This window comes from Miniopterus natalensis, chromosome 1 (genome assembly GCF_054644295.1).
Source record: "Miniopterus natalensis isolate mMinNat1 chromosome 1, mMinNat1.hap1, whole genome shotgun sequence".
In the NCBI taxonomy this organism is placed as follows: Eukaryota; Metazoa; Chordata; class Mammalia; order Chiroptera; family Miniopteridae; genus Miniopterus; species Miniopterus natalensis.
Genome location: NC_142081.1, coordinates 43,540,838 through 43,565,547, shown reverse-complemented (window position 1 = coordinate 43,565,547; position 24,710 = coordinate 43,540,838). Strand labels below are relative to the sequence as shown.

The 24,710-nt window shown below is 46.9% G+C and overlaps 2 protein-coding genes across 2 annotated transcripts in view; one reads left to right on the top strand and one right to left on the bottom strand.

Moving 5' to 3' along the window:
• Positions 1-2,287: 2,287 nt before the first annotated feature.
• Positions 2,288-2,877, bottom strand: LOC148094114 (uncharacterized). The gene is given in 2 exon segments (XM_087827017.1): positions 2,288-2,442; positions 2,445-2,877. Coding segments are annotated over 2 exon segments (588 nt in total).
• TLN2 (talin 2) overlaps positions 2,734-24,710 on the top strand; it is a 391,554-nt gene continuing 369,577 nt past the window's right edge. The window contains exon 1 of the mRNA XM_016208572.2: positions 2,734-2,820. The gene's annotated coding sequence lies outside the window, so the exon portion shown is untranslated. The remainder of the gene's footprint in view (positions 2,821-24,710) is intronic.

Sequence of the window (24,710 nt, the reverse complement as noted above, 5' to 3'; positions counted from 1 at the left end):
ACTCTAAATTTAGAAAGAATATCTTTTCAGGCCTGGGGGAGGAGTCTCAATTTCAGAGCACTTGCTATAGGTTACTGGTAAAATCAATTTTACTTCTACTGGGAAATTGTTGAAAAAAAAAACTGCTAGGCAATGGCTTAGAGTTGGTTTTCCTAAAGAAATAGTAAATGGCTTCGAGGTTATAAGAGATTACAGAAACTGAGGTATGAGAAAAATAAGTGAAATGTCCAAAGTCAGTTGGTTAGATGCCAAGACTAAAGCAAAGAGTTCTAGGATTAATATTCTTTCTCACTGTGGGAGGCGATTTGACTGATTTTAGAGAACCAAATAGTGCTAATTAGAATAGTAATTCACAGATATTCAGACATTTGTACCTCCCTGCTCTGCATATTTTAAGATTTGGCTGCTATTTTGAAAAGAGTAAAATTACTGGATTAAACTAATGCTATAACCCTGCAAGCTCTTAGCATCCCAGCATTATGCTGACAGTCTAATAGGAGAAAGAACTTTTCAAATATCTTAGGAACTAGCCAAGCAGACAGGACACAAATATGTTATCTTCATGAAATGAATACTTAGTACCATGTGCCAGGCCCTCTTGTAGGCAGGGAGATACAGATAAGGTCCTTGCTCTCAGGGAGCTTACTTCCTAGCATTAAACAGCATCTCATTGGCAGGCGGTGGAAGATCATGCGGGATACTTTGAGAAGGTTGAATTAAGTGACAGAAAAATTTTGAAATCCAGGTTGAGAAAAAAGAACTGATTTTGACATGCTTAATGGGAAGCCATTGAGCCTGTGAAGCCAGGACTAAGTGGAAGGGAAAAATGATTTTTGTTGCAAACAATTTTTCTGTTTTGATGAAATTCTTTTGATGTAAACCTGGCGTGTGAACTATAACAATATGGTTGCTCTTTGTCAGGAAACTGAGGGACAAGTTAGGTGGCATTAATTTAATGAGGTTATTATCGATCTCTTATAGAAATCAATAAACATTTACTTTTAATCATCTTCCGAGGTGGTTTGCCTCCATCACCAGTTATTCTGTTAGGCTGGTGAATGTTTAAAACGCTGTGGTGCCCTGGCTGGTATGGCTCAGTTGGCTGAGCAGCATCCTGTGCACTGGAAGGGCACATGCCTAGGTTCAGGGCACATGCCCATGTATGGAAGGCAACCGATCAATGTTTCTCTCCCTCTCCCTTCCTCTCTCTCTAAAAATTGGTAAAACATATTAAAATGAAAAAAAAAAATCTTTAAAAAAACAAACAAACAAAAAGCTCTAGTGAGCAGAAACACCTTATCTGTGCAATTAGAAACTGTGTATCCCCTGCAACTTTTAGGACTTTCTCAAGTTGCCAATTAATTGGTTCTCTGTGCTTTTTGATTTACAAATTTTATTCTCTACTATAAGCAACAAAGTTATACTCTAAGGTTATAAAGATCTCTGCAGTCATAATAAAATCAAGTTCATCAGCCTGGACAAAGACATGCTATTGTTCTTACAGAAAGTCCAGCCTTATCCAGTGTCCCAATGTACTTCAAGATAGTTTCAATTTACAAAATCAACTCACTCTCTAGTTTATAGCGACAGCAGTTTCATGCTCTGATAAACATCAAAAAGTTGAAGTAGTTTAATTTATGAGCAAATGAAGAGATTTGCTGTCTATTTCTTAGGAAGAGGGGTCTATTTTGGACATTTTGTACTGGAATTTAGAAAAAAAGCCAGGCCTTTCCTTATTTAAAATTTTTCTTTTCAAATTACAAAAATAATGTGCCTTCTTACAGAAAAACCAGTAACTAGAACCAAGCAGCAGAAGAAAAAATCACACACGATTCCACTGATCACTGAGAGCAGGCGACGTCCTGGCGTTTATCTGTCCACTCTTGTCCACCTCTCTCCATAGGTCAGTTCTTAAAATTGGAATCCTGCGGCACGTGGTGTGTTGTGATCCGTCTCCTCGCCCGCTTAGTAACCTTCACATCCTTCCAGGTCATCCTGCAACATTTCCTGATGACTGAGTACATGTAAAAGTTAAATAAATGACTGTACTCCAGGGCACAGTAGGCGGAAGAACATTGTTTTTTCTTATAAATTTAATAGATTACATCCCCCATCCTAAAGGTTTTCTTGAAAAAAACAAACAAACAAACAAAACAAACCACCCTAAGTGACCTCACACCAGCAGTTTCAGTGCCTGCGCGCGCAGCACGTGCGGAGCGCCGCCGCCGGGTCCCGCCGGGAACCTGCGCGGGAACCGAGGGCGGGCGCAGGGCCCCTCGCTGGAGCCTCACCTCGCCGCCTCCAGGGGCCTGGGCAGGGGTCGGGGGAGCGCTCTGGGGGCCCGGGGAACATCCGAAAAGGCCGCGTCTCCCCCGCCCCAACCCATTCTCTCCCTTACACAGCAGAGGTCGAATTCTGCGGAGTCGGGGTCACCCTGCGCCCCCTCTTCCCGCGACAGCTCGGCGGGCGCGTCGCCTTCGCTCGCGGACCCTCCCACCACCCGGCCGCGGGTGAGACCCCGGAGGGGCCGGCGGGCGCCCGCCCCGGCCCACCCGGGGCCGCGGCCGGAGCGGAGCGGAGCGGAGCGGAGCCGCGCGGGGCCGCGCCGTCCCCGAGTGATGACGCGCTTCCTGCCCTCCCTGCGCTCGCGGGCCGTGCGCTCGCGCTCGCCCTCGGCTCTTGTTCCGCGCCCGGAGCCAGCGGCGGCGGCGGCGGCGGCTGAGGCGGCTGCGGGAGCGGAGCGGTCGCCGGGCGCGCTGGGGGACGGCGGCTGCACTCCCGGGCAGGCGCTCCGCAATGAGACAGTAAATGCATCCCCCGGTAAGGCGCACGGCGCACTCGCGTCTCCCTCCTTCTCCAGCTGCATGCACGTTGCATGAATTTCTCGTGTCTTTTCCCTCCCGACAGAAGGAAAATGTGGGTGGTTTTTTCCCCTTCCTTTCGCATCTCGTGAGTGATGCCAATGCAGAAAAAAACCCGCAAAGCTCCCAGATTTCATGTTCTAGGAGGGCTTTCTGCAGGAAAATAAAAATAAAATAAAATTAATGCACCTGTCTACTGCACATGTACGTTTCACTGCACGCGACCGGGGCGCAGCGGTTCGCAAACAGCCTCGCAGCCTGCGCCCCGGAGCGGATTCCTGGCGGTGGGCAGCCGGTCGGTCCCCTCCGGAGCTCCCGCTGGGTTTCCGGTAACCGGGCTTAGGGAAAGCGGCCTCGCCTGTCTGGAGTGTCCCCTCGGCCCCGGCCGGGCCCCCGCGCCAGGAGAGTTGGCGCGGGCGCAGCGGCTTCATTCCAGCACTGGCCGCCCCGACTCCAGCGCCACTTTGCAAACAAGTCTCCGGCCCAGGCTCCGGGCAGAGACAGCCCGCGGGTGCCGAGCTCCTTTGCCAGTCCCGGACTCTCCTACCTGCCTGTTCCAGGCTCCCCCCTTACTTGGCAATTTCGCTACCTGCGAGCTGCTGGTCGCCGAGGGACGGGGGCAGCGCCCGCCGAGAGCGAGAGCGGGGTTTGGGGTCAGTGCCGCTGAATTTGGATTTAGTGCCGCACTGGACGAGCGGCGCCCTCTCCTTCCTTGGCCCCGCGAGCTGAAATTTCGCGCCCACTGGGAGCCGGGGGTCCTGGAGCCGGGCATGCCGGGGCTCCCGGAGGGGACGGAGGAACGACGTTCGAGGGCGCCATATTTTCAGTGGGTCTCGGCTGCGGAGGGGAGGGGGCGAACCGTTGCTGGGCCCCGGAGACGGCGCGGCGCCCCCGCACGAGGGGCAGGAGCGGTTTTCGCCGGGAAAGTTTGGCACGGAGGCCGGCGCGGAGGCGGCCGCGCGGGACGAGCGCCGCGGTCCCCGCAGGGGCGCGCGGGCTGCCGCGGGTCGCCAGGCTGGCTGGGGCGGAGGGCCCGAGCCCCGTCAGGGACCGCGCGCTCGGCTCGCCTCCGGCCCCGGTCCCCCCGAGACGGGGCGTTGGGGCTCCGAGGCTGGAGGAACACGCCCCTCTCCCCGCCGCCCCCGCCGCCCGGGCGCTGCGCTGGAGCCGCGCGCTGGCGGCGTCCCCCGGCCGGGCGCCGGTGCAGAGCCGCGTCCACCGCGCCGGGCTCGCTGGGGCGCTGCGCGGGGCGCGGGAGCTCACCGCCCGCCGCAGGGGAGGCGCCGGGTTGGCGGTGCGGGGCCCGGGGCCTGGCTGGCGGCCGCCCCGGGCCGCAGACCCGCCTGAGCCGCCCGCCGCCCGCGGCTGCGTGCTCCGCGGTCGCCCCGACGCCGCCCGAGCTGGTGAGGTAAGGGGGGCGTTGCCAGAAGTTGGGTTTTCAGGTGACGCGTGGGGAAACTTGGGTTTCTGCTGCGCGAGAACAGTTGAGGTCACTTGGGGAAGGGACTTGATTCAGATTCCCTGTGTCTTGTGAAAACTCAGCTCCTGCTATTTGCAGAAGGTGAGGGATGAATGAGCTCAAGTGTTGGCTTTGCCCGAAGACGCAGCTCACCACAGGAGGGTCGGGTTGAGGTTCTGGAGAAACGGGTCCCCACGTGACAAGCACCCTGTGCTCTAAGTCCCGCTTGCTTTGGCACCTGATGGTACCCGGGTGTGCCAGCCGTGCGCGCCGTCGGCCTTCTCTAGAGCTTGGAGCTGGCGACCTCTCGGGAGTGCGTGGCGGGGGACCTTTACTTTCTGAATAGATGGTGACGTTTGCTTTGGGAAGGGGCGGGGGAAGGGTGTGTTTTGCTGACCGGCCATCAGATGAACGCGGGAACGTGCCCGCCTCTCTCCTTGGCTTCTTGCTGAAGTGATGCCACAGTGTTTGAGGTCGTGTCAGCACTTTGGGGCTTCATCCTTGGAGAGGCTCCCAGGGATCACCGAAAGGGGGAGCGCGGCGGGGGAGGGAGGGAAAGCTGCTGTCTCCGAGATGTGGCCTGTGAGGCCAGGGATTAGGCTTGTCCACTTCATTAAGTGCCCGCGCTGCGAATGTCAGCCGTTCTTCCCTGACTGCCCATTTGGGGTATCCATACAGAACCCCAGGAGGGCCCCTGGATGTGACGAGTGGCCACGAGAGAGAAGGAATACCTGGACGGATGCTATTTTTCCCCCCACTGAGCCCTAGAATTATGGAAAACACCCAGAGCCCAAGGTACATTTCTCTAAAATTAGCATTAATGTTCTAATTTAGGAGAGAAGTCAGTTGCAGAAAGCCTCCATCCCTTTTTGTAAAGCTCCCACTTGAATCATAGAAACACAGGGCTCCTCACTGGGGGCAGTCACTGGTTTCCCTCTGCCTCGGTACCCACTCTTTTTGGCATCGGTGTTGTGCTTCCACCTCTCTACAGGGAAAGTGAACCTTTTTTTAGCTGACCCTGTTGTATGGGTACTGGGCGTTTTTTTTAAAGATTTTTTTCGCTGATCTTTAGAGAGAGGAAGGGAGAGGGAGAGAGAGCAACATCGATCAGCTGCCTCCTGCATGGCCTGCACTGGGGGACTGAGCCCACAGCCCAGGCGTGTGTCCCCACCTGGAATGGAACTGCAAATCTCCTGGATCATAATGAGTCTATGCGCGACCATTGAGCCACGCCTGGCTCTAGAGTATTTTTAAATGAAATCAGGTTTTATAAAGAGGTGTGTGTGCATGATTTTCTAGTCTAGTTTCTGTGTTCCATGTCTCCATATTATACTGATTCCCCACTCCTCCACTCCTCCTTCTCAGCATATCATTAGTTCCTAAGAGCGGTTGAAGATGGTTACAGGTGGTGAACAATATATATTTTTAACAAGTATGCACAGGAAAAAATCTATACATCTGCAGGTATGTTGATTCATTTAGCATTATGCTTTATAACTACAGACATGTTACATTTTTTGTGCATGTGTTAAATATAATGTAATTAAAATTAACTTTAAAAGGGGACGTTTTCTCAGTGAAGCTGAAGTAAAAAGTTTCAGTGTAAACCCTTTAATCTTTATTCACAGTTTTTCTACTGTATTATTTAGCTCTTAATTTTTAAATTCAATATAAACTAAAAAAGAGTTCACCCGTGTATCCCCTCCACCTCTTGCAACCACCAGTTTTTTCTCTCTATCGATGAACTTTTTAAAAAAATTCACATATAAGAAAGATCATTTGGTATTTGTCTTTCTCTGCTTGATTTATTGTATTAAGCATAATACCCTTGAGGTCCATCCATGTTGTCACAATGGCAAGATTTCATTTTTTTAAAAATATGTCTTTATTGATTTTTCAAGAGAGGAAGGGAGAGGGAGAGAGAGAAACATGAATGATGAGAGAGAGAGTCACTGACTGGCTCCCTCCTGCATGCCCCCTACTGGGGATGGAGCCCGCAACCCGGGGCATGTGCCCTGACCAGGAATTGAACCGTGATCTCCTGGATTATAGATCAATGCTCCACTGCTGAGCCATGCTGGCTGAGTAAGATTTCCTTTTTAAATGACTGAATAATATCCCACTGTAAATGGGTGGGCAAAAGTAGGTTTACAGTTGTGAGTACATGAAACACAGAGTTTATTCTTGTGTTACTATTATTGTATTATTTATTATTATTATTAACCTACTTTTGCTCACCCCTGTATATATACCATAGTTTTGTATATATAATTTTCAACTACAGCTGACACAATACCACATCAGTTTTAGGTGTACAACATAGTGACATCTACATAATTTATGAAGTGATCACCCTGACAAGTCTAGCATCCATCCGACACCACACATAGCCATCAAAATACCATTGACCATACTCTCTCTGCTGTACTCCACATCCTCGTGACTGCTCTTACAACCGGCAATTTAACATCTCAATCCCTTCCCCCTTCCTGACCTATTCCCCCATCACATCAAAATGGCAACCATCAAAATGTTCTCTATATCTATGACTTTGTTTCTGTTTGTTTGTTTGTGTATTTTGTTCTTTAGAGTCCACGTTTCAGTGAAATCATATAGCATTTATCTTTCTCTGTGTGACCCATTTCAATTAGCATAATACCGTCTAGGTTCATCCACGTTGTTGCAAAGGGCAAGATTTCTTCATTTTAAAAAAATTTTTTATGCCTAAGCAATATTTCACTGCATATATGCACTATATCTTTTTACCCACCTATTGATGGGCATCCAAGTTGCTTCTGTATCTTGGCCATTGCAAACAATGCTGCAGTGAACGTAGGGGTGCATATGTCTTTTTGAATTAATGTTTTGGGTTTCTTCAATAAATACCCAGAAGTGGAATGGCTGGATCATATGGTAGTTCTCTTTTCAACTCTTTGAGAAACCTCCATACTGTTCTCCACAGTGGCAGCACCAATTTACAATCCTACCAACAGTGTATGAGTGTTCCCCACTCTCTGCATCCTCACCAACACCTGTTGTCTCTTGATTAATTGATGATAAGCAGCTCTGACAGGTGTGAGCTGACATCCCACCATGGTGTTTAATTTGCACCTCCTTGGTGACCAGCGATGTTGAGTGCCTTTGCATATGTCAGTTGGCCATCTGTATGTCGTCTCTGGATAAATGTCCATCCAGGTCCTCTGCCCATTCTTCAATAGGACTGTTAGTTTTTTCGGTGTTAAGTTGTATGAGTTCTTTATCAATTTTGGATATTACTCTTGTATTAGATGCATCACTGGCAAATATCTTCTGCCATTCAGTAGGTTGTCTTTTTGTTTTGTTGATGGTTTTCTGCGCTGTGCAAAATCTTTTTAGTGTGATGTAGTCCCATTTGCTTATTTTTTCTTTTGTTCCCCTTGCCTGAGGAGATACATCTAAAATAGTATTACTGAGAGTGATGTCAAAGACTCTACTACCCACGTTTTCTTCCAGGAGTGTTATAGCCTCAGGTCCTACATCCAAGTCCTTAATCTGTCTTGAGCTTATCTATGTGTATGGTGCAAGAAAGTGATTCAGCTTTACTCCTCTGCATGTGTTTGTCCAGTTTTCCCAACACCACTTATTGAAGAGACTGTCTCTACCCCACTGTATATTCCTGCCTCCTCCATCATAGATTAATTGACCATATAGGTGTGGGTTCATTTCTGGATTCTCTGTTCTGTTCCATTGATCCATGTGTCTGTCTACATGCCAGTACCATGCTGCCTCAGCCACTACAATCCTGTAGTATATAGTTTGACATCACACAGGGTGACCCCCTCCAACTCTGTTCTTCCCTCCCAAGATTGCTCCAGCCCAGGATCTTCTGTGGCTCCATATAAACCTAGGGTTATTTGTTCTAGTTCCATGAAAAATGTTATTGGTACCCTGATAGGGATTGCACTGAACCTGTAGATTGCTCTGGGCAGCATGGACTCTTCAACAATTACAATTATTCCTATCCATGAGCATGGTACATCCCTCCACTTATTTGTATCTTCTTTGATTTCTGTCCTCAATATCCTATAGTTTTCCAGGTTATAGGTCTTTTACCTCCTTGGTTAAATGTATTCCCAAGTATTTTATTTTTTTGACACAATTGTAAATGGGATTGTTTTCTTAATTTCCCTCTCTGATAGTTCTCTACTGGTGTATAAAAATGCAACTAATTTCTGAATATTAATTTTGTATCTTGCTACCTTACTGAATTTACTCATCAGTTCTAATAGTTTTATGGTAGAGTCTTTAGGGTTCTTTCTATATAGGATCATGTCATCTGCAAACAGTGACAGTTCCACTTCTTTCATTCCAATTTGGATGCCTTTTATTATTATTTTTGACTGGGGTGGCTAGGACTTCCAATACTACGTTGAATAAAAGTGGTGAAAGTAGACATCCCTGTCTCATTCCTGTACTTAGTGGTGAAAAGCTGAAAATATTTAGGATGATGTTAGGTGTGGGCATATCATCTATGGCCTTTATTATGTTGAGGTATAGTCCCTCTATACCTGTATTGTTGAGAGGTTTTATTTTGTATCATTAATGGATGTTGAATTTTGTCAACTGCTTTTTTGGGGTCTATCAAGATGATCATATGGTTTTCATCCTTCATTTTGTTATGTGGCATACCACACTGACTTATCTGTGGATATTGAACCAGCCTGTTTCCCTATGATAAATTCCATTTTATCATGGTGTATGATCCTTTTAATGTGTTGTCGAATTCGGTTTGCTAATATTTTGTTGAGGATTTTTGCATCTGTGTTCATCAGGGATTGGCCTGTAATTTGCGTGTGTGTGTGTGTGTGTGTGTGTGTGTGGCACCTTCATCTGCTTCCGGTATCAGGGTAATGCTGAAATCAGGAAATGTGTTTAGAAGAGTTTGAGAAGAATTGGTATTAATTCTCCTTTGACTGTTTGGTAGAATTTACCAGTGAAGCTGTTTGGTCATGGACTGTTGCTTTTGGGAGGCGTTTGATTACTGATTCAAGCTCTTTGCTAGTAATCAGTCTGTTCAGGTTTTCTATTTTATCGTGCTTCAGTCTTAATAGGTTGTATGTTTCTAGGAATTGATCCATTTCTTCTAGGTTGTCCAGTTTGTTGGTATACAGTTGTTCAAAGTGGTCTCTTATGATCATTTGTAACAGAGATGTTACAACTGATAACTATGTTTTGTGCCTCTCTTAACAAAGTGCTATAAATTGTGCTATGTTGCCTCTTGCCTGATTCTTATTATAACTTCATGGCTTGATCAAAGTTCCTGCATTATTTTTCCTATTAAGAAGATTTTGTAACTTCAGAAAGTTAGAAAACGCCTGTGAGTTTTGGAGAGTTGCCTGTCAGTTTGCCAGGCTGTGTGGTGTGTGTGTTGTGGCGTATGTGACATGCCCAGACTCTTGGGACAGTGTCTAAAACTTGTGATCTGTGACATTATTGCTCCAGAACTTTTGAGTCATAATGTTTGCTTGGAGATTTTGGGTGGTGTTTGGCCAATACAGGAAGTACTAAAAAAGTGTTAAATAATTCAGAGTTATTTTTATTGGGTACAAGAAATGTTCAAGACAAGAAGGAAAACTTAATAAGCAAGGCCAGAATTACAGCTTAACATACCCTACTGGTGCCTTTTTAATTACAGTCCTTTCCCCCAGAACTTTTTAATCCTATTACTTTTATACTTAATGAGGAGACTAGTTAAAACATAAGCCAAACAGAACTATTACAAATAATGGGGATAAATGGTGGGTATAACCAGATGTTTTGCCTAAAGTTAAAAGAGTTAAGGAATCTGAACTCTGTCAAACTTGCCCTGCAGGCCCGCCCCACATCTCCTTTCCGAGTAAGCAGGAGATTTTGAAAGGAAAAAAAATCTGGGAGGGGGGTGGAGATAAAAAACCAAAAAAGAAACAAAATGCTTAAAGCAGGCTTCTCCTGTCCATTTACCATCCTGACAAGCCTGGGCTTAGTGGCAGGTGCCATTGGAATGACAACTGGTGAACGAGGCTGTCTTGGTTGTAGGAGCCTTTATTTGTGTGTCACTTTGAGCTATGAATTAAGACCGGGCTCATTTGCCACCTCTTTCACAGTGGGTTTTCAGAGCCAGTGCCAGGCCTATGGATTTGTTTTTCTCTTAACTAATACTTTCATTTCAGCCAAAGTGATGCTATTCTGATTATGTAGAACAAGTAATGAATATTTTATTTCCTTTTTACTCATCTAGCCGCAATCTTTAAAAAATTCTCCATGTCTGCTATTCACTTATTCAGCAATTGTTTTTCAGGGCTTAGCATGTACTTCATGCTAAGAAGGCGTACCCCCTTGCCCTGGCCGGTGTGCTCAGGAGTTAGAGCATCGGCTGCACATTGAAGGGTTTGTGGATTCGATTTCTGGTCAGGGCTCCATACCTAGGTTGCAGGTTTGATCCCTGGCCAGGTGGGGGTGAGTGCGGGAGGCAGCTAATGGACCTCTCTCTTTCTGTCTCTCTCTTACCCACTTCCTTCCTCCCACTCTCTCTTAAAAACAAACAAGCAAAAACAATGGAAAAATATCCTTGGGCAAGGATTAACAACAACAACAAAAGACATCCCCTGCCCTTACCCCCACACTGTTTTTAGCTGGTGGTACTCTGTGTTTTCTGCATCTAGTAGATGAGGTGGAGGGGTGGGATGAGTGTGTGATTAAATAGCACTTGGGGGACAACACAACAGAAAGATAAGCAGAGAATGTGAATGAGCCGTTTCCAAAAGAAAAAACGCTAATGGCCCATAAGTGTGAAAAGATCCTCAATTTTCATAATGGTCAGGGAAATGCAAATTTAAAAACAAAGAGATATTAGTTTTCTGTCCATCCAGTTGATCCACATTTTCTAGGTCGGTAGCATCCTCTGTTGGACGTAGGGGGCAGCTCTCTGACTCTTGCTGGGAGTATGAATTGCTGCAGACTTTAGGGAACACTGACAGTTTCTGTGAATGTTTGGAGCATGCATGCCATATGACCCAGCAATCCCATATGTGGAGTCCTGTCTTACAGAAATAAAATAACATCAGCACATAAGGATCTGCATGTGAGGATGTTTATTGCAGGATTATTAAAGTAAGTAAAGTAGAAGCAACATGAATATCTATCAGTAGGATGAATAAAATAGGGTCTTCCTATATATCCATACTGTGGATTGCTTTGTGAAGGGTGTTCATGATATACGAGATGTAAATAAAATCAAGTTGCAGAATATCGTATGTAGTATGATCCTATTTCTGATTTAAAAAAGAAGCAGCCCTATTTGTATGACCTTGAACAAAGATGTGGAAGGACATGCAAAACTTACTATTGTTTAAAATTAGCAGTGGGGAACAGGGTGATTAATTTGCTCCATCCACGCCTCGAATGGTTTATTTGCTGAAACACTCAGGCTTTTCTATAAGAAACACTTAAAAATATTATTTGATTAATGAATAGGTAACTCATCTGGAACCATTTGGAAACAAAAGCTGGGCAATATCATGCTTGCTTTCTCTGATGCCTGCAACAATCTTTTATCTCTTTGGAAATTTTCAGTTAATTATATTCTAAAATCCTGAGATTTTCCCAACTTTTAGTAAATCCCTTCAGTGTAAAGGATGGCTTCAGGAAAAGCTGTTCACCTCAGTCCCCCAGGAGAGTAGTGAACTTAAAAGATCACAAAAGCCAGCACTCTCCTTTTCCTTGACTTTCTCTGATCCTGCTCTGAGGGAGGACCAGTGGCAGTCCTTGGAGGGGAGGTCTTCTGGCTAGCAGCAGCATCTCCTCAAACTTGGTGTTCCTGTCTGAGGCCTGGAGAGGTGCTGTTTATTGGCTATGCTGGCACTTGAACCCAGGTCTTCTTCCACACTATCCCCAGCTTAGCTGATTGCTCCACCTGTACCATTCTCAAGCCTGCCTGCTAATGTGATTTTTGGAACTTGATAAAATTTGTGAGTTGTTGGCAGTTACTGCTAAAACCAAACTTTCAAAAGCAGTGGAACCTCTATTCTTATTTTTGAAAGTACGTACAATGCTGGTGGGAGACCATACTTTGAGAACGTCTGGTTTAGAGAAACAGCTTCCTCTGTTTTGCAGATCTGTGTTCTAGTCCAGTGCTCTGCCCTATCATGGCTGAAAGTTAGAATGCCAGTCAAGGCAAGATAGCTCAATTTTATCAATTTCGCCAGGCTGGGGAGAAATAAATGTTTGGGTTTTAGTACTTAACTATGGCTTGTATCTGTTGTAGGTGTTTGTGGACTTAGTGATATTCTAAGAAAGATGTATGTATTTAATCAATAGTGAAAGTCAGAGTTCATGGGTGTTGTTTTAAATATTCTGTAATGGATTCTCATGGGAAAGCAGAGAGGACTGTTAAGAGACTTCTCTGGTTCCTGTTTTTTGCCTTTTTGTCATACAGACCTATATATTTAAGACTTGATGTCATTGCTATCTTTTAATAAAAAGTTGACCACACGTGAACAGTGTTGTGAAGAAAATGGCGACCAGATGATAAATGTAGAAACTGCGCTGTAATCTGATCATTGGCACCTTTTTTCTTTTTTTTGGAGGAGATAAGTGCAATAGCCATTAATTTCAACAAGTGTTTATTGCAGTGTCGCCAGAGGGGACACATTTCTAATAATGCTTATCAGTGACACATGAGTGCTTGGTTCCCTCGGGGCCCCTCACTTGTATGGATGTCCTTGAGAAACTTGGATGACTGCAAAGCTCAAGAACAAGATTTTCCCCAAAAGGCTCCCCTTCCTACTAGTAGGTCCCCTAATTCTGAAATTCTTTAGCAAATAAACAGTTGTTCTGTTGGTAGCTACTTAGTTTCAGTGCCTTTTATTCTTTTCTGATTTCACATGTAAGGTATAAACAGAGCAAAATCATTCCCAGTAGTGGGGTGCATGAAACGCACAATGGGAGGAAAATTTTCATGGAGGAGGTCACGCTTAAGCTGGGCCTTGTACAATGGGTCTCTTCTGCAAGGTTCTCCATCCTGGCTGCGCAGTGCGATCGCCTGGGGATTCCGATTCAGTTGGTTTACCAGGTGGCCCCTGGCATTGGTGGGTAAGTTCTCCAGGTAATTCTGATGCGTAGCTAGGGTAGAGAATAGTCATCTACAGTCGTCTGGGTAACTGCGCTTCATTCTTTGAAAATGTTCATCTGGCCCACAGTCCCTCCTCCGATCAACATTTTTGGTGACGTGAACATCTATATAACTTGTCCACCCAACTCAGTCCCTAGACCAGCTCGCTTTCAGTTACCTTTCTCTACCCCGCTTCAGCTGTTCCTTTCATCGTTATCTCTAGACAACTGGTTCTCAGCATTTTTGCCGCCCAGAGCATATTCGGCAACATCTAGAGATATTTTTGTCTGTCACAACTTGAGGAGAGGAAGGGGTGCTGCTGGCATTTAGTGAGTAGAGGCTGGGGGCTCTGGTAAACACCCTGCAGTGCACAGGACAGCCCTGCAACAAAGAACTATGTGGTCTAAAATGCCAGCAGTGCCAAGCTGAGAGACTTTGCCTTAGTGTCCTTGAACTTTTATGTAACCCCAGTTTATAGGAGAAATATATCTTATGTGATGATCCAATACAAACACACATAGGCAACTAAAACAGGTTTCCCAAAACAATATTTACCCTTACTAGGTATAATGTACTTGTACTTTTTATTCCGATCCATTAAATATATTGCTGGTCATGACCCATAAAATTGATTTTACCACCCACTAAACTTGTAGACCAATAATTGTACCTCCACCAAAATCATGACAAGCATTCCAGGCTGACCCTTGGCCCTTCTCTTTCATCTCATTCCCTTTAGTACCCAATTCCACCTGGCCTCCACCCGGCCAGGGACTCCAACCTGGTGACCCTTCCACTCTTTGCTGTCTATCACTCCTCTCTTGTCCCCATCACCCCTCCCCACCCCCAGCTGAGGTACTTGCATACACTGTCAACTCCCTCGACCCTTTCTCCCTTCATCTTACTTTCTTGAGAACACCCCGCCCTCTGCCCACCCTGCTCCTGCCCCAGGCCTATGAACCTGGCTGAAGAAACACACAGCCATCTGTATCGTCTTGCTCTCGATTTATGACCACAAACCTCAAGAGGAACTGTTGGCACAGCTGGGTCCACTGTATTTCTGTCCCCACCCCACTCTCAGCTGACGACTTGGCTTATTTCACTGAGAAAAGGAAGCAATTAGAAACCAGTTTCATCATCTGGAAGCTAAATCTGGAAGCCTACTTGTACCATCAGCACGCGTGCGTTGTAAGCACACGTGCTTTGGACCCTGTTCCCTGTTGACGTCAAGGCTTTCCCTCCTGCAGAGCCTCCCCTCCCTCTGCGTCACCAGTTCCCCCTCTGCCCGATCATCCCTACGAGACACATGCTGTGGCTGCTCATCTTAAGGAAAAAGCAGCAGCAGCAACAACACGCCTGGAGCCTGTGTCCGGTCAGTCGTACTCTCCTTCCTCGAACTTTCCCTTCCAGTGCGTATTTCTGAAAGGATTACCCTACCCCCTGCTCCATTTCCTCCCCTCTCACTCTGTCTGGAACCCACTCCGGTTCACCTTTTGCCCCACCCTGCCACCAAAGTCACCATGGTATCCAGGTGGCCTGCTCTTAGCTGTCATCTTCTGCAGCCTCTCCGCAGCAGTTAGCCAGCTGACCGCTGTCCCCTGGGGACACTCTCTTCACCTGGCTTCCACGTCGTGATTCTCACCCGGTTCCCTTCCTGCGCCCTGGCACTCCAGCTCCGCTGTCCTGCTGGAGCTCCTCCGAGCGGCTGAAGGTGGGAGGCGCTCTCCCAGCGCAGAGCCTCCTCAGAGGTCTCCCTGGCAGCCCCCGGCCCCAACCCTCAGCTTCTTCCTATTTTATCTTCCTGTCATTTATCACCCCCAGTATTACACGAGTGATTCGTTTATTGCCTGTCTCATGGCACTAGATTACAAGCTCCATGAGAGAAACCATCTCTGGCACTGTGTCCCCGAGTATCTAGGACAACACCCAGCACATAGTAGTTGCTCAACAACAACAAAATTTTTTGTAATCCTCACGTGAGGATATTTTTTCCATTGCTTTTGAGAGAGTGGAAGAGAGAGAGAGAGAGACATCAACGTGAGAGAGACACATTGATTGTCTGCCTCCCCGACATGCTCCGACCGGGGCTGGGGATCGAGCCTGCAACCGAGGTACATGCCCATGGCCAGAATCGAACCCGGGACCCTTCAGTCGTCAGGCCGACGCTCTAACCACTGAGCCAAACCGGCTAGGGCGCAAAAATTTTTTTAATAAATAATTGTTGAAGAACACTTGCTGGTTACAGAGGTTAGCGTCGGATGAAGAAAAGTCAGTCTTTCCCAGATTCAAGCTAAGGAAGAGAGAATTATGTTGAGGTGGAAAAGCAGTGTCTCATGGGAGCAATATTTTTAGGTCACGTGTTGAGAGTTAGGCATTCAAGTATTGAGTGAGTGAAGCACGTCCTCGCTAAATAATGTTGAGTGACAGGAGGCACCTGCAGAGGACAGCTAGATGGAGACAAATGGTTGCCTCTCTGTTTTTATCTCTGAAGAGGGCACTTAAGCAGTCTGCATGCTAACTTTTGTCACTGAGTTGAAGATGGTAAATTCACTTGTCTGAAGTGTGGATCATCGACCTCGATGTTCTGGTGAATTGTTTGGGTGCATCTCTTGTTCCCAGAGTCGACTCGATGGCACAGAGAGATATCTCCTTTTTCTCATATGGTGGAGTGAGTTCCTGCAGGTCCTTGGGATGTCCCATGGTTCCCCCGGACTGCTCTCAAGCAGCCAGTTTGGACAGCCCCAGAGCTTTGAGTGCTTAAATTAAAACTCTCTTCTTCTGCTTATATTGCTTCAAGACAGCCCATTTAATTATACCATTCTAGGACCTAGTTTGATGTATGGGAAGATATTTCCTGAGTGTGGTCCGAGGTCATGCATGGCAAATCTTCAAGGGGAGCGTAGATTATTCCTGGGTTTGGGAGATTACATCAAGGGCACTTTAAGAGGCTTAATTTTCTCCTTGAAAGGCTCTCCGTTGGGCTTAGCACCTGTCACTCCTGGACCCTCCTCCGTGGGGTTAAAGGAGCTCTCCCTGTGAGTAAGATATCAGCGAGAGGTCAGCATGAGGTGCAGCGACAAAGCAGCTGGGTTCAGCACATCCAAGAAGAAAGGGTGGATGCCTTTTGGGACATCTTAGAATGATTTGAGGGATGTTTATTTTTAAAAGCAGGTTGCCTGAATAGTTCTAGGTCAGCCTTTCCCTTTGACAGGGAAAGAACTGTGGCCCAGGAGGATGAGACTTACTGGGGCCACTTTGGCAAAACTGGCACTGGAATCCCACGTTCCTGGCCTCCACTGGGTGCTCTCTCCTTTTCTTGGGATGTCCGGTTAGACCCTGACTTTAATTCACGACGGTGGTTCTTGGCCTGCATATGCATCAGAATTGCGAGGGAAGCTCCTTAAAAATGCTGGTTCCTAAACCCCACTTGACTTGTTGAATTGGAGTTTCCGGGCATGGGACCTGGACACCTGTGTTTTTTTTTCAGCTCCCAGGAAGAATTTGTAGTGGGTAGAGGTAGCCAGGGCACTGGGGACAGTCACCTGCAGGGGAAATGCCTGCTGGCGTTGCACACTGGACAGACGCGGCTCCTTTCTGACCAGGACTGCCATCCCAACAGGGTCAGCCTGCTCCTCGCTCTCCCACACCCCTTCTGGTTGCTGAATGAGACCATGTATGGCTCCAGCTTTAATGCATATTGAAAGGGCTTTTTATTTCCTTTGGGGCATTTTTCCCAATGTGTTTTGTCCTACTCCAGTGAGAATAAAAGCTGCATTCAGTTTAAGAAAATCATCTCCTTGAGGGTTTTATGGGTCCTCTTGCCAAGGGTCCCAGTTGTCTGAGCGCTGACAGTGGCTCCCCCGCTCTCAGACCAGCTGGGAGCTGGAAGGTAACCGTGAGCGCTGCTCTGAGAGAGGGAAGAGGGGGTGCGAGCTGGCTGTGCAGGTTTGGGTTGGGACAGTTTTATAAGGATGGTAAATCACTCGCTGGTGAACCAGCAGATGTTTTGGATCTCTGACCTTGTGACAGTGCTCCAGTCTCAAGACTGCACAGCAAACCCTGCAACAATGCCCTGTCCCCCAGCACTGGCTCTCCGATGGACCTGATGAATAGTTTATCCCGAGCTTTATGGACGTGCCTGGTGAAGATATTAGAAGAAGCCCCGTGGAATCTGAGAAGCATCAGGTGGCCAAGTATCCCTCACAAAAGAAACAGGAGAAGAACACTTTCCTCTTTAATTGGAAACTGACAGATTGTTTGAGTTTGCTAGGGCTGCTGTAATAGTATCACAAACCGATGGCTTAAGCAACAGACATGTATTGTCTCAGTTCTGGAAGCTAGGAGCCTGGGATCACTGTTTCAGCAGAGTGAGTGCCTTCAGAGGCTGTGAGGGAAGCATCTGTGTCCGGTTTCTGTCCTTGGTGTGTAGCTGGTGTCTTCTCCCTGTCTGTTCCTTTGTCCAAATTTCCCCTTCTTATAAGGAGAGGAAATCAGAGCCCACCTCAACGTTCTCATTTTAACTTAATTACCTCTGTAAAGACCCTATTTCCACCTAAGGTCACATTCTGGGGTACTGCGGAGCTGGGACTCCAGCATATCATTTCTGAGGGCACACAATGCAATGACTAACACAGATTGTCGAACTGCCTGTGTCTCAGAATCTGAATCTGATGTGGAACGCTTGTTAGTGAGGTTACCCGATTAGGCGAAAGGGAGCAGAGTCAGCAAGGGTTGAGGAAGTCTGCACCTGCCAGTTTTACTGACCTGTACTTGGTACTTTGCATTTTGCTAGGGTGTTACACATATATTGCTATTATGACAACCCCGTGAGGCAGGTATTATGTCTACTTGGAGGAAGCTGATGTATACCAAGGTCTACACAATAAATACTGGGTAAGTTTGACTCAAACTGAGATTTTCTATTCCATGTCACAAGTTTCTCCCCAAACACCAGAGATCCTCAGACCTTGATATGCATAGGAATCTCCTGGGAAACGTAGAAATGCAGATTTGGGAGACTCTCTGGAATCCTACTGAATCAGAAGCTGCGATTGCAGCCAAGGAATCTGTATTTTTATTGTTTCCCTTGGAGACTTTGGTGTACTCCAGAATGTGAGAACTAATGTACTCTAGCATGGATCTAACAGTTAAGGGGGGAAAACCCACCACCACCACTGAGTTCCCATTTGATTTTTTATCCACTGACTTGCATGCAAGGTCCCTGGAGGCATCATGGGAAGGTGCTCGCTGGACTCAATGAGGGGGCCCATCGAGCCCAAGGGGATTGCCTTCTGATACCGTATGCCTGCCACTGTACTGATGGGCAGTTCTGAGCTCTTTGGCTGCCCAGGCTGTGCTAACTGTCCCTCACCTATGGAAAATAAACCTGGCTTCAACTTTCTGTGTTACACAGCTGCATCTTGCACCACAGTGGGGAGGGGGTGGGAGGTGAGTTGAGATGGTGTGGGTAATGAACGTTGCATGCTTTAGCAAAATAAAAATAAAAGCAGCAAGAAGACAAGGCAAGAAAAAAATGTGATTATTAAGTATTTATTGGTTTAGAATGTATTCACAATAAAATGTGCTGGCGCATGCACAGTGCAGAAACATCACCTGGAGAAGTGTTTTAAAACAGGGATTCCTGGGCCCCACCCTCCGAGATCTTCTTTCTAAGGTGGGACTCAAAAGTTCTGAGCTGCTGCACACTTGAGAGCAGGCAACCGAACATTAATGACAGATTGCTGCTGTATAGTTCATTTGTTGACATTGCAATGGCAATCTCTTGAAATAACACATTTTAAGCTCGGCCACTAGCGTATAGATTATAGTCCACACTCAGGATCAGTGTCCAAGTTCTTTCACCACCTTAACTTTAGTTCAATTATTATGCAACAAAATACATGATCTCTTAGCTAGGGTTGCATTTCTTAGAGTGTGCTGGTTAGGCCACTACCATCAGAATTACCTAGGATTAAGGTTAAACACTGTAGCTGCCCAATCCCCAGAGATTCTAATGTGGTAGGTCTGTGCAGGGCCCAAGCATGTGTAGTTTTCATAATCGGAAGATTCTTAGGTATACTGGAGTTTGAGTGACACTGAGCTAGGGCTTAGAAATCAGTTCTGCATTTTATCAGCCACATAGTAAAGGTTAAAAACACTGTTAGATGGATTGTTTACAGCAGCATTTGCGCCCTTTGGTTTGTGATGCTGCTTTCTAGTCTGAAGTCACCCGGTCCTCATTCTGCAGCGGAGATGTAATTTTAATAGATAGCTGGAGTTCTATTTGAATCATTACGCCTTCCTTTTTTACATAAGTTTATGCAGTTCATTTAAAGATGAGTCTTGAAACATAACAAAACAAAAGTTAGGTTCCTTGTCCAGGTATGTGAAACTTATTAGAGATTTTTGGAATTAATTCAAGGAGGCTTTGTGGTTTTAAATTGGACCAGTGCTTAAGGATGACCTTTGGTAGAGATATGTTTGTTTTTGGGCTCTGTGTGCATATTTTAAAAATTTGGTAAATGCTTTCATATGGGGGGGGGAGGGAGGGCTGGGCTGAGGGACTCATCCTGAGTAGAGGAGAGTCCATTGCAATGACCAATAAATAGGTCTTGTACTCTGTGCTCCATGCCTTGCAGATGTTTCTGTGAATTGATTTTTTTTTCCATCCTGGAGACAAGATTTTTAGCATTATGTTCTTCCTCTGGCAGAATGGGACCTTCACTTTTAGATAGAGGAGCTGAAATTAATTTTATGTCATTGGACCATACATGCCCACATCACTTTATATAACATATTCTTGAAAAGTCAGAGATAAATAAATGATTTTTGACACTGTAGCAGGAACTGCATGTGTTTGTCTAAATTGGTAGACCTGTACACCTAAAAGGATGAAATTTACTGTATATAATAATAGTTAAATAACCCACAAAAACAAAACAAAACCCTATCAGGGGAACGTGTCACTTCAGCCATCCTTTTTGTGAGTTCTTTTGCTAAGCAAAGAAGATTCCTTTTGTGATGCAAACGATCCCCCTAGGACCATTTGTTTCATACTTGTTTGAAAACTGTTCCGTGTGCTTTGTTTCAGTTTATGCTTAGTGGGGTGGGAGGCATGCAACTGGCACAGGGCTCCTGAGGGATGGAGTTGGCCTCTCACTCATTCCTCTGTGTCGCTTTCTTCTTGCACCACATCTGGAGCATGGGGGCGGGGGGGGGGGCTGTCCACAAAGGCTTGGGGGTGAATTAAACCATCATGTTGATGGAGAAACTGAGATGCAGAGAGACAGAGTGGCTTGTCCAGATGTGAGGGCAGTGTGGCAGAAGTGGGAGGGGAATCCTTCAGGCCTCCGGCTCCCGGGCCAGCGCTCTTTTTCACGGTCCTTTCTCCAGCTTATGCCTTGTATATTCATATTTGTCAGTTGGGAGACTTATGCCAGGGTTCATCTGTATGCTTGCGGTTTTGGAGCCTGTTACCGTGGAGGAGACCTCGCTTTGGAGTCATTCGTCAGCTCGGCAAATCGTTTTCTGAGAGCCTGCGAGGTGCATGGTGGACGCAGCCTGGAGCAGAGCAGACCCCGGCCCTGCCCTCGTGGGAAGCGCACAGTCTGGGAGGGCACTCACGGGCAGGAGGCAGTGAAACAAACCTGAAGAAGGATGAGTGTAGCAAAGGGTCACATGTGGGAGACTCATTTACAGTGTGACCTTGGGTGGGTCACCTAACCTCTCTCAGTCTCAGTGTCCTCATCAGGAAAATGACATACAGTCTTTATGTCATGACGTTATTGCAAGGATTCAATGAGATGATGGGTGTAAAGCCGACAGTGCCTGCCACTGGGCACATGGCAGTTGGCTGGACTTTGTTGGGGAGGGTCAGTGCATGAACGTGTATGTGTCTCACCTTTGCACTGCTTTGGCCTTTGTAGACGACTTCAGGATGGGAGTTTGATATGTTTAGTTTTTCTTCTGTGTTTTGGATCATCTTAAGAACAGTGAGGAGATGCACTGAAGGGCTGTGCTGGTTGGTTTTGCTCATTGACTCATGAAGTTGAGGAGGGAGCAGAGCGTTCCAGCCAGGGAGCTGGGGCTATGGTTATGGGTGTGTTGAGATAGTGATGCCCTCAGTCTATCCTTGGTCCTCAGGGGGCTGCCAGAGTTTAAGCCCTATGGAGATGATCATTTTCCAGGCCTGCCAGGTCTTGGGGAAGTTTGGGAAAAACCTCAGCTCTCTAAATGTACTTTACAGGGCCCCCCGGAACAGGAGCTAGGTTACTAGATTTTAAGATCGCTGAAGAGAACGGTGGAAAGGAAGTAGGGGCACCCACAGGCTACGTGGGAGCTTTCAGTGAGGGGTAAACACAACCAGGGTTGCCAACGGTCTCCAATGATAATACTTACCTGAGTACTTGTTCAGTTGCCAGCTCGCCAGGCCTGCCCTGGTTTGGGCTGGCGCCTTGGAATGTGTATTTAACACTTAGCCCATGTGATTCTTACCAGGCATGTTTGGGGAGACACTGCATTAGATCATAACTCTCTTTGTTCTTGCCATTTAAAGTTGCTCCATGGACCAGCAACATCAGCATCAGCACCACCGGGGAGCGTGTTGGGAATCTGTGCTCCACCCAGACCAACTGACTCAGAATCAGCATGTTTAATAAGATCCTGCGGTGAACGTCTATGTACAATACATTTGGGACAGGACTTGCCTAGGGGGCGGGGACACCTGGCAACATTTTAAACCAGGGGGGTGGTGGTAACAGGTCTGATGACCTCTTCGATGGTTCCAGAAGAGATGGTAGGCCAGGGCTTTGACTGAGGGTTTCTGAGTTTCTGACTCCAAACTGAGTGCTCCTCCCCCATCCTCTTGACAGTGGTTCTTACTGACGCTTTGGGTCTGTCTCCAGCCTGATTTCGGGGCCCTCACCGTTCTGTTAATGCTGCACCTGGGAAGAATGATGCCTGGGGAGGGCACTGCTGGGACCACCCAAGTGTTTCATCGTCCTTGGCGTCTGTTAACCCTGTCCTGAGACCTTCTCACACTCCCTGGGAGAAGATTTAGGGCCAGATGTAAAAGTCAGCAGTGCTGAGTTCTTGGAGACCTGTGGCTGTTTGCACCGTACCAGCGATGGGTCCCCGAAAAAGCTGGTAGTTCCATCCGAGGACAGAATCACACCGAGTGTGATTTTTCTAAGGCTCCTCCAGACTTTTAAATCTTCCTCCTCCAGGCACAATGTCAGAGAAAATGCCCTGCGAGGTGCTTGCCAAATGGCTTGAAATAAGTGTCCATGCACATTTCTGAAGAGACAATTAGAAGCTTATTTGAGGAACTAAAGGCCTGCTGTGCTAGGCATTAGTGGGAGAGCGCTCAGTGCCAATTTGTGAAACTCTCCCGGGGGCGCTTTTTCATCACAGCCCCTGCTCGGAGAAGCTACACGGGGGAAGTGGAGAGACAGCCAGGCTCGGGCAAGTGGGGGCCAGGGGGAGGGCAGAGGGAGCCGTGTGCCCGGAGAGAAAGCCAGGGTGGCCATGTCTCCTCCCAGGAGAATTGGAATCTTTGCAGATAAAATCAGGTGGAAAAGCAAAAGTCATTATAAATTCATCAACACTCGAATCATCATTACTACTTAGCACTGGCGTTGTGTCTGGGCAGACTCTTCGGGAAACGGAGCCCTGGAGAGGTCAAGGACTCTCTGCCCAGTGGCACACACTGGGCTAGTGGCAAAGCCTGGGTCAGGGTCCAGGCATCTTGGTTCCCCCAGTGCTCTGTCCCCGAGCTCTGCTGCCTTCCCTCTGGGAAGGAAGATGCTAAGAATGTGAAACTTTACAATGATTGGATCCAGATGTGCTGGCTCAATCCTCCTTTACAGCTAACGTGGTCGGGGTTTTTTCTTCTTTATGAAATAGAATATTTTAATCTGCTGGTTTCATTTGCTAGTCTATCTATCCCTTACATACAAGGGATAAAGGTCAGGGAAGAAAAATCACAAGTCAGTAAATATCTCTGTTGTAGCGGCTGTTTCTGTCTGCTTGAGGCACCACATCGAGTGACCTGCAGCAGACAGGACCCGGGAAAACTCTGCACTGCACGTGGGCAGAACGCTTGTGTTCAAAGTCAGGGTGTGGATTCCTATGCTCTTGCCAAGTTCTGCAGGGCAAATGCATATTAAATTTTCAAAATTAAATTGTGGGAAGGCCAAAACTTTACGATTCTTTCAGCTTGAGTAGGGGATCCTAAAGGGCTCCAGTGCGGAGACATGGGGAAGATGCAGCCATTTCTATGCCAAATTGCTTGTGTGGAAAATCTAAAGCCTTTAATGTTTATGCTACATGGTTTAGCAATCGATTATGCATTGCTTTGGGTAAAAATGGTTTAATGTGCTCCCATTTTATTTTGTCCACTAGATTGAGCTTTGAGGGTAACCAAGGTAACCTCCTTTCGCCCAGCAGGGGTATGTTGTTAAATGATTAGCACATCTGGCTGCGGGGGGTCAAAGGAGTTGTCTTGGGGAAGTTGGGTTGAGCTAGAGGTCAAGTGCACTGAATTTTGGTGTCCTTCCATGTGGTGTTGACTGTGTCAGCCAGGCCTTTACGACTTCTCAATCGTGTTATATTGGGCGAACTCAATGCAGTCTTAACAAAACATATATGATTTGTTGAGAAGTTAATTTGGAGTATAATAGAAGCAAGTACAGTAGTCAGTGGTGCCAGAGGTTTCATTTGCTTTGAAAGCTGGAGGGAAAGCCCGTGCTTTGAGTTCTGTGGTAGAATACTAGTGTTTCAGGGGAACTGGGCTTGAGAACCACTGGACTTTGGCCTCACTGCTAGGTCAGTTGGATAAGAAGCCAGGGTCTGGCTCTTCATTCAGCTGGTGGCTGAGGTGCTGTGGGAAGCAAGTCTGCTCAGAGTGTGGTCCTGGGACCAGCAGCCTCAGCATCACCTGGGAACTTATTAGAAAGGCAGAGTCCCCATCCCCGCCCCCATCCCCCACCTACCGAATCATAACTCCAGGGGTGGGGCTCAGGAGCCCACGTTTCAACAAGGTCTCCAGGGTGTTCGGATGCACACCGAGGTTTGAGAACCACTGCGATATAGTTCTTAAGTAGCATAAGCTGTTTGGATGTGCTGCTGCCTGGTGGGTCCTTTTTCAGAGCTTTTCACGTTGGGTTGGTGTCTTGTTCTGAACCCAGGCCAAGCCAATGGGGTAAGTAAAGTTAGGTTTCCATTAGTGCTCAGTAATATTTAACAACAGCCACCCCAGTCGGGA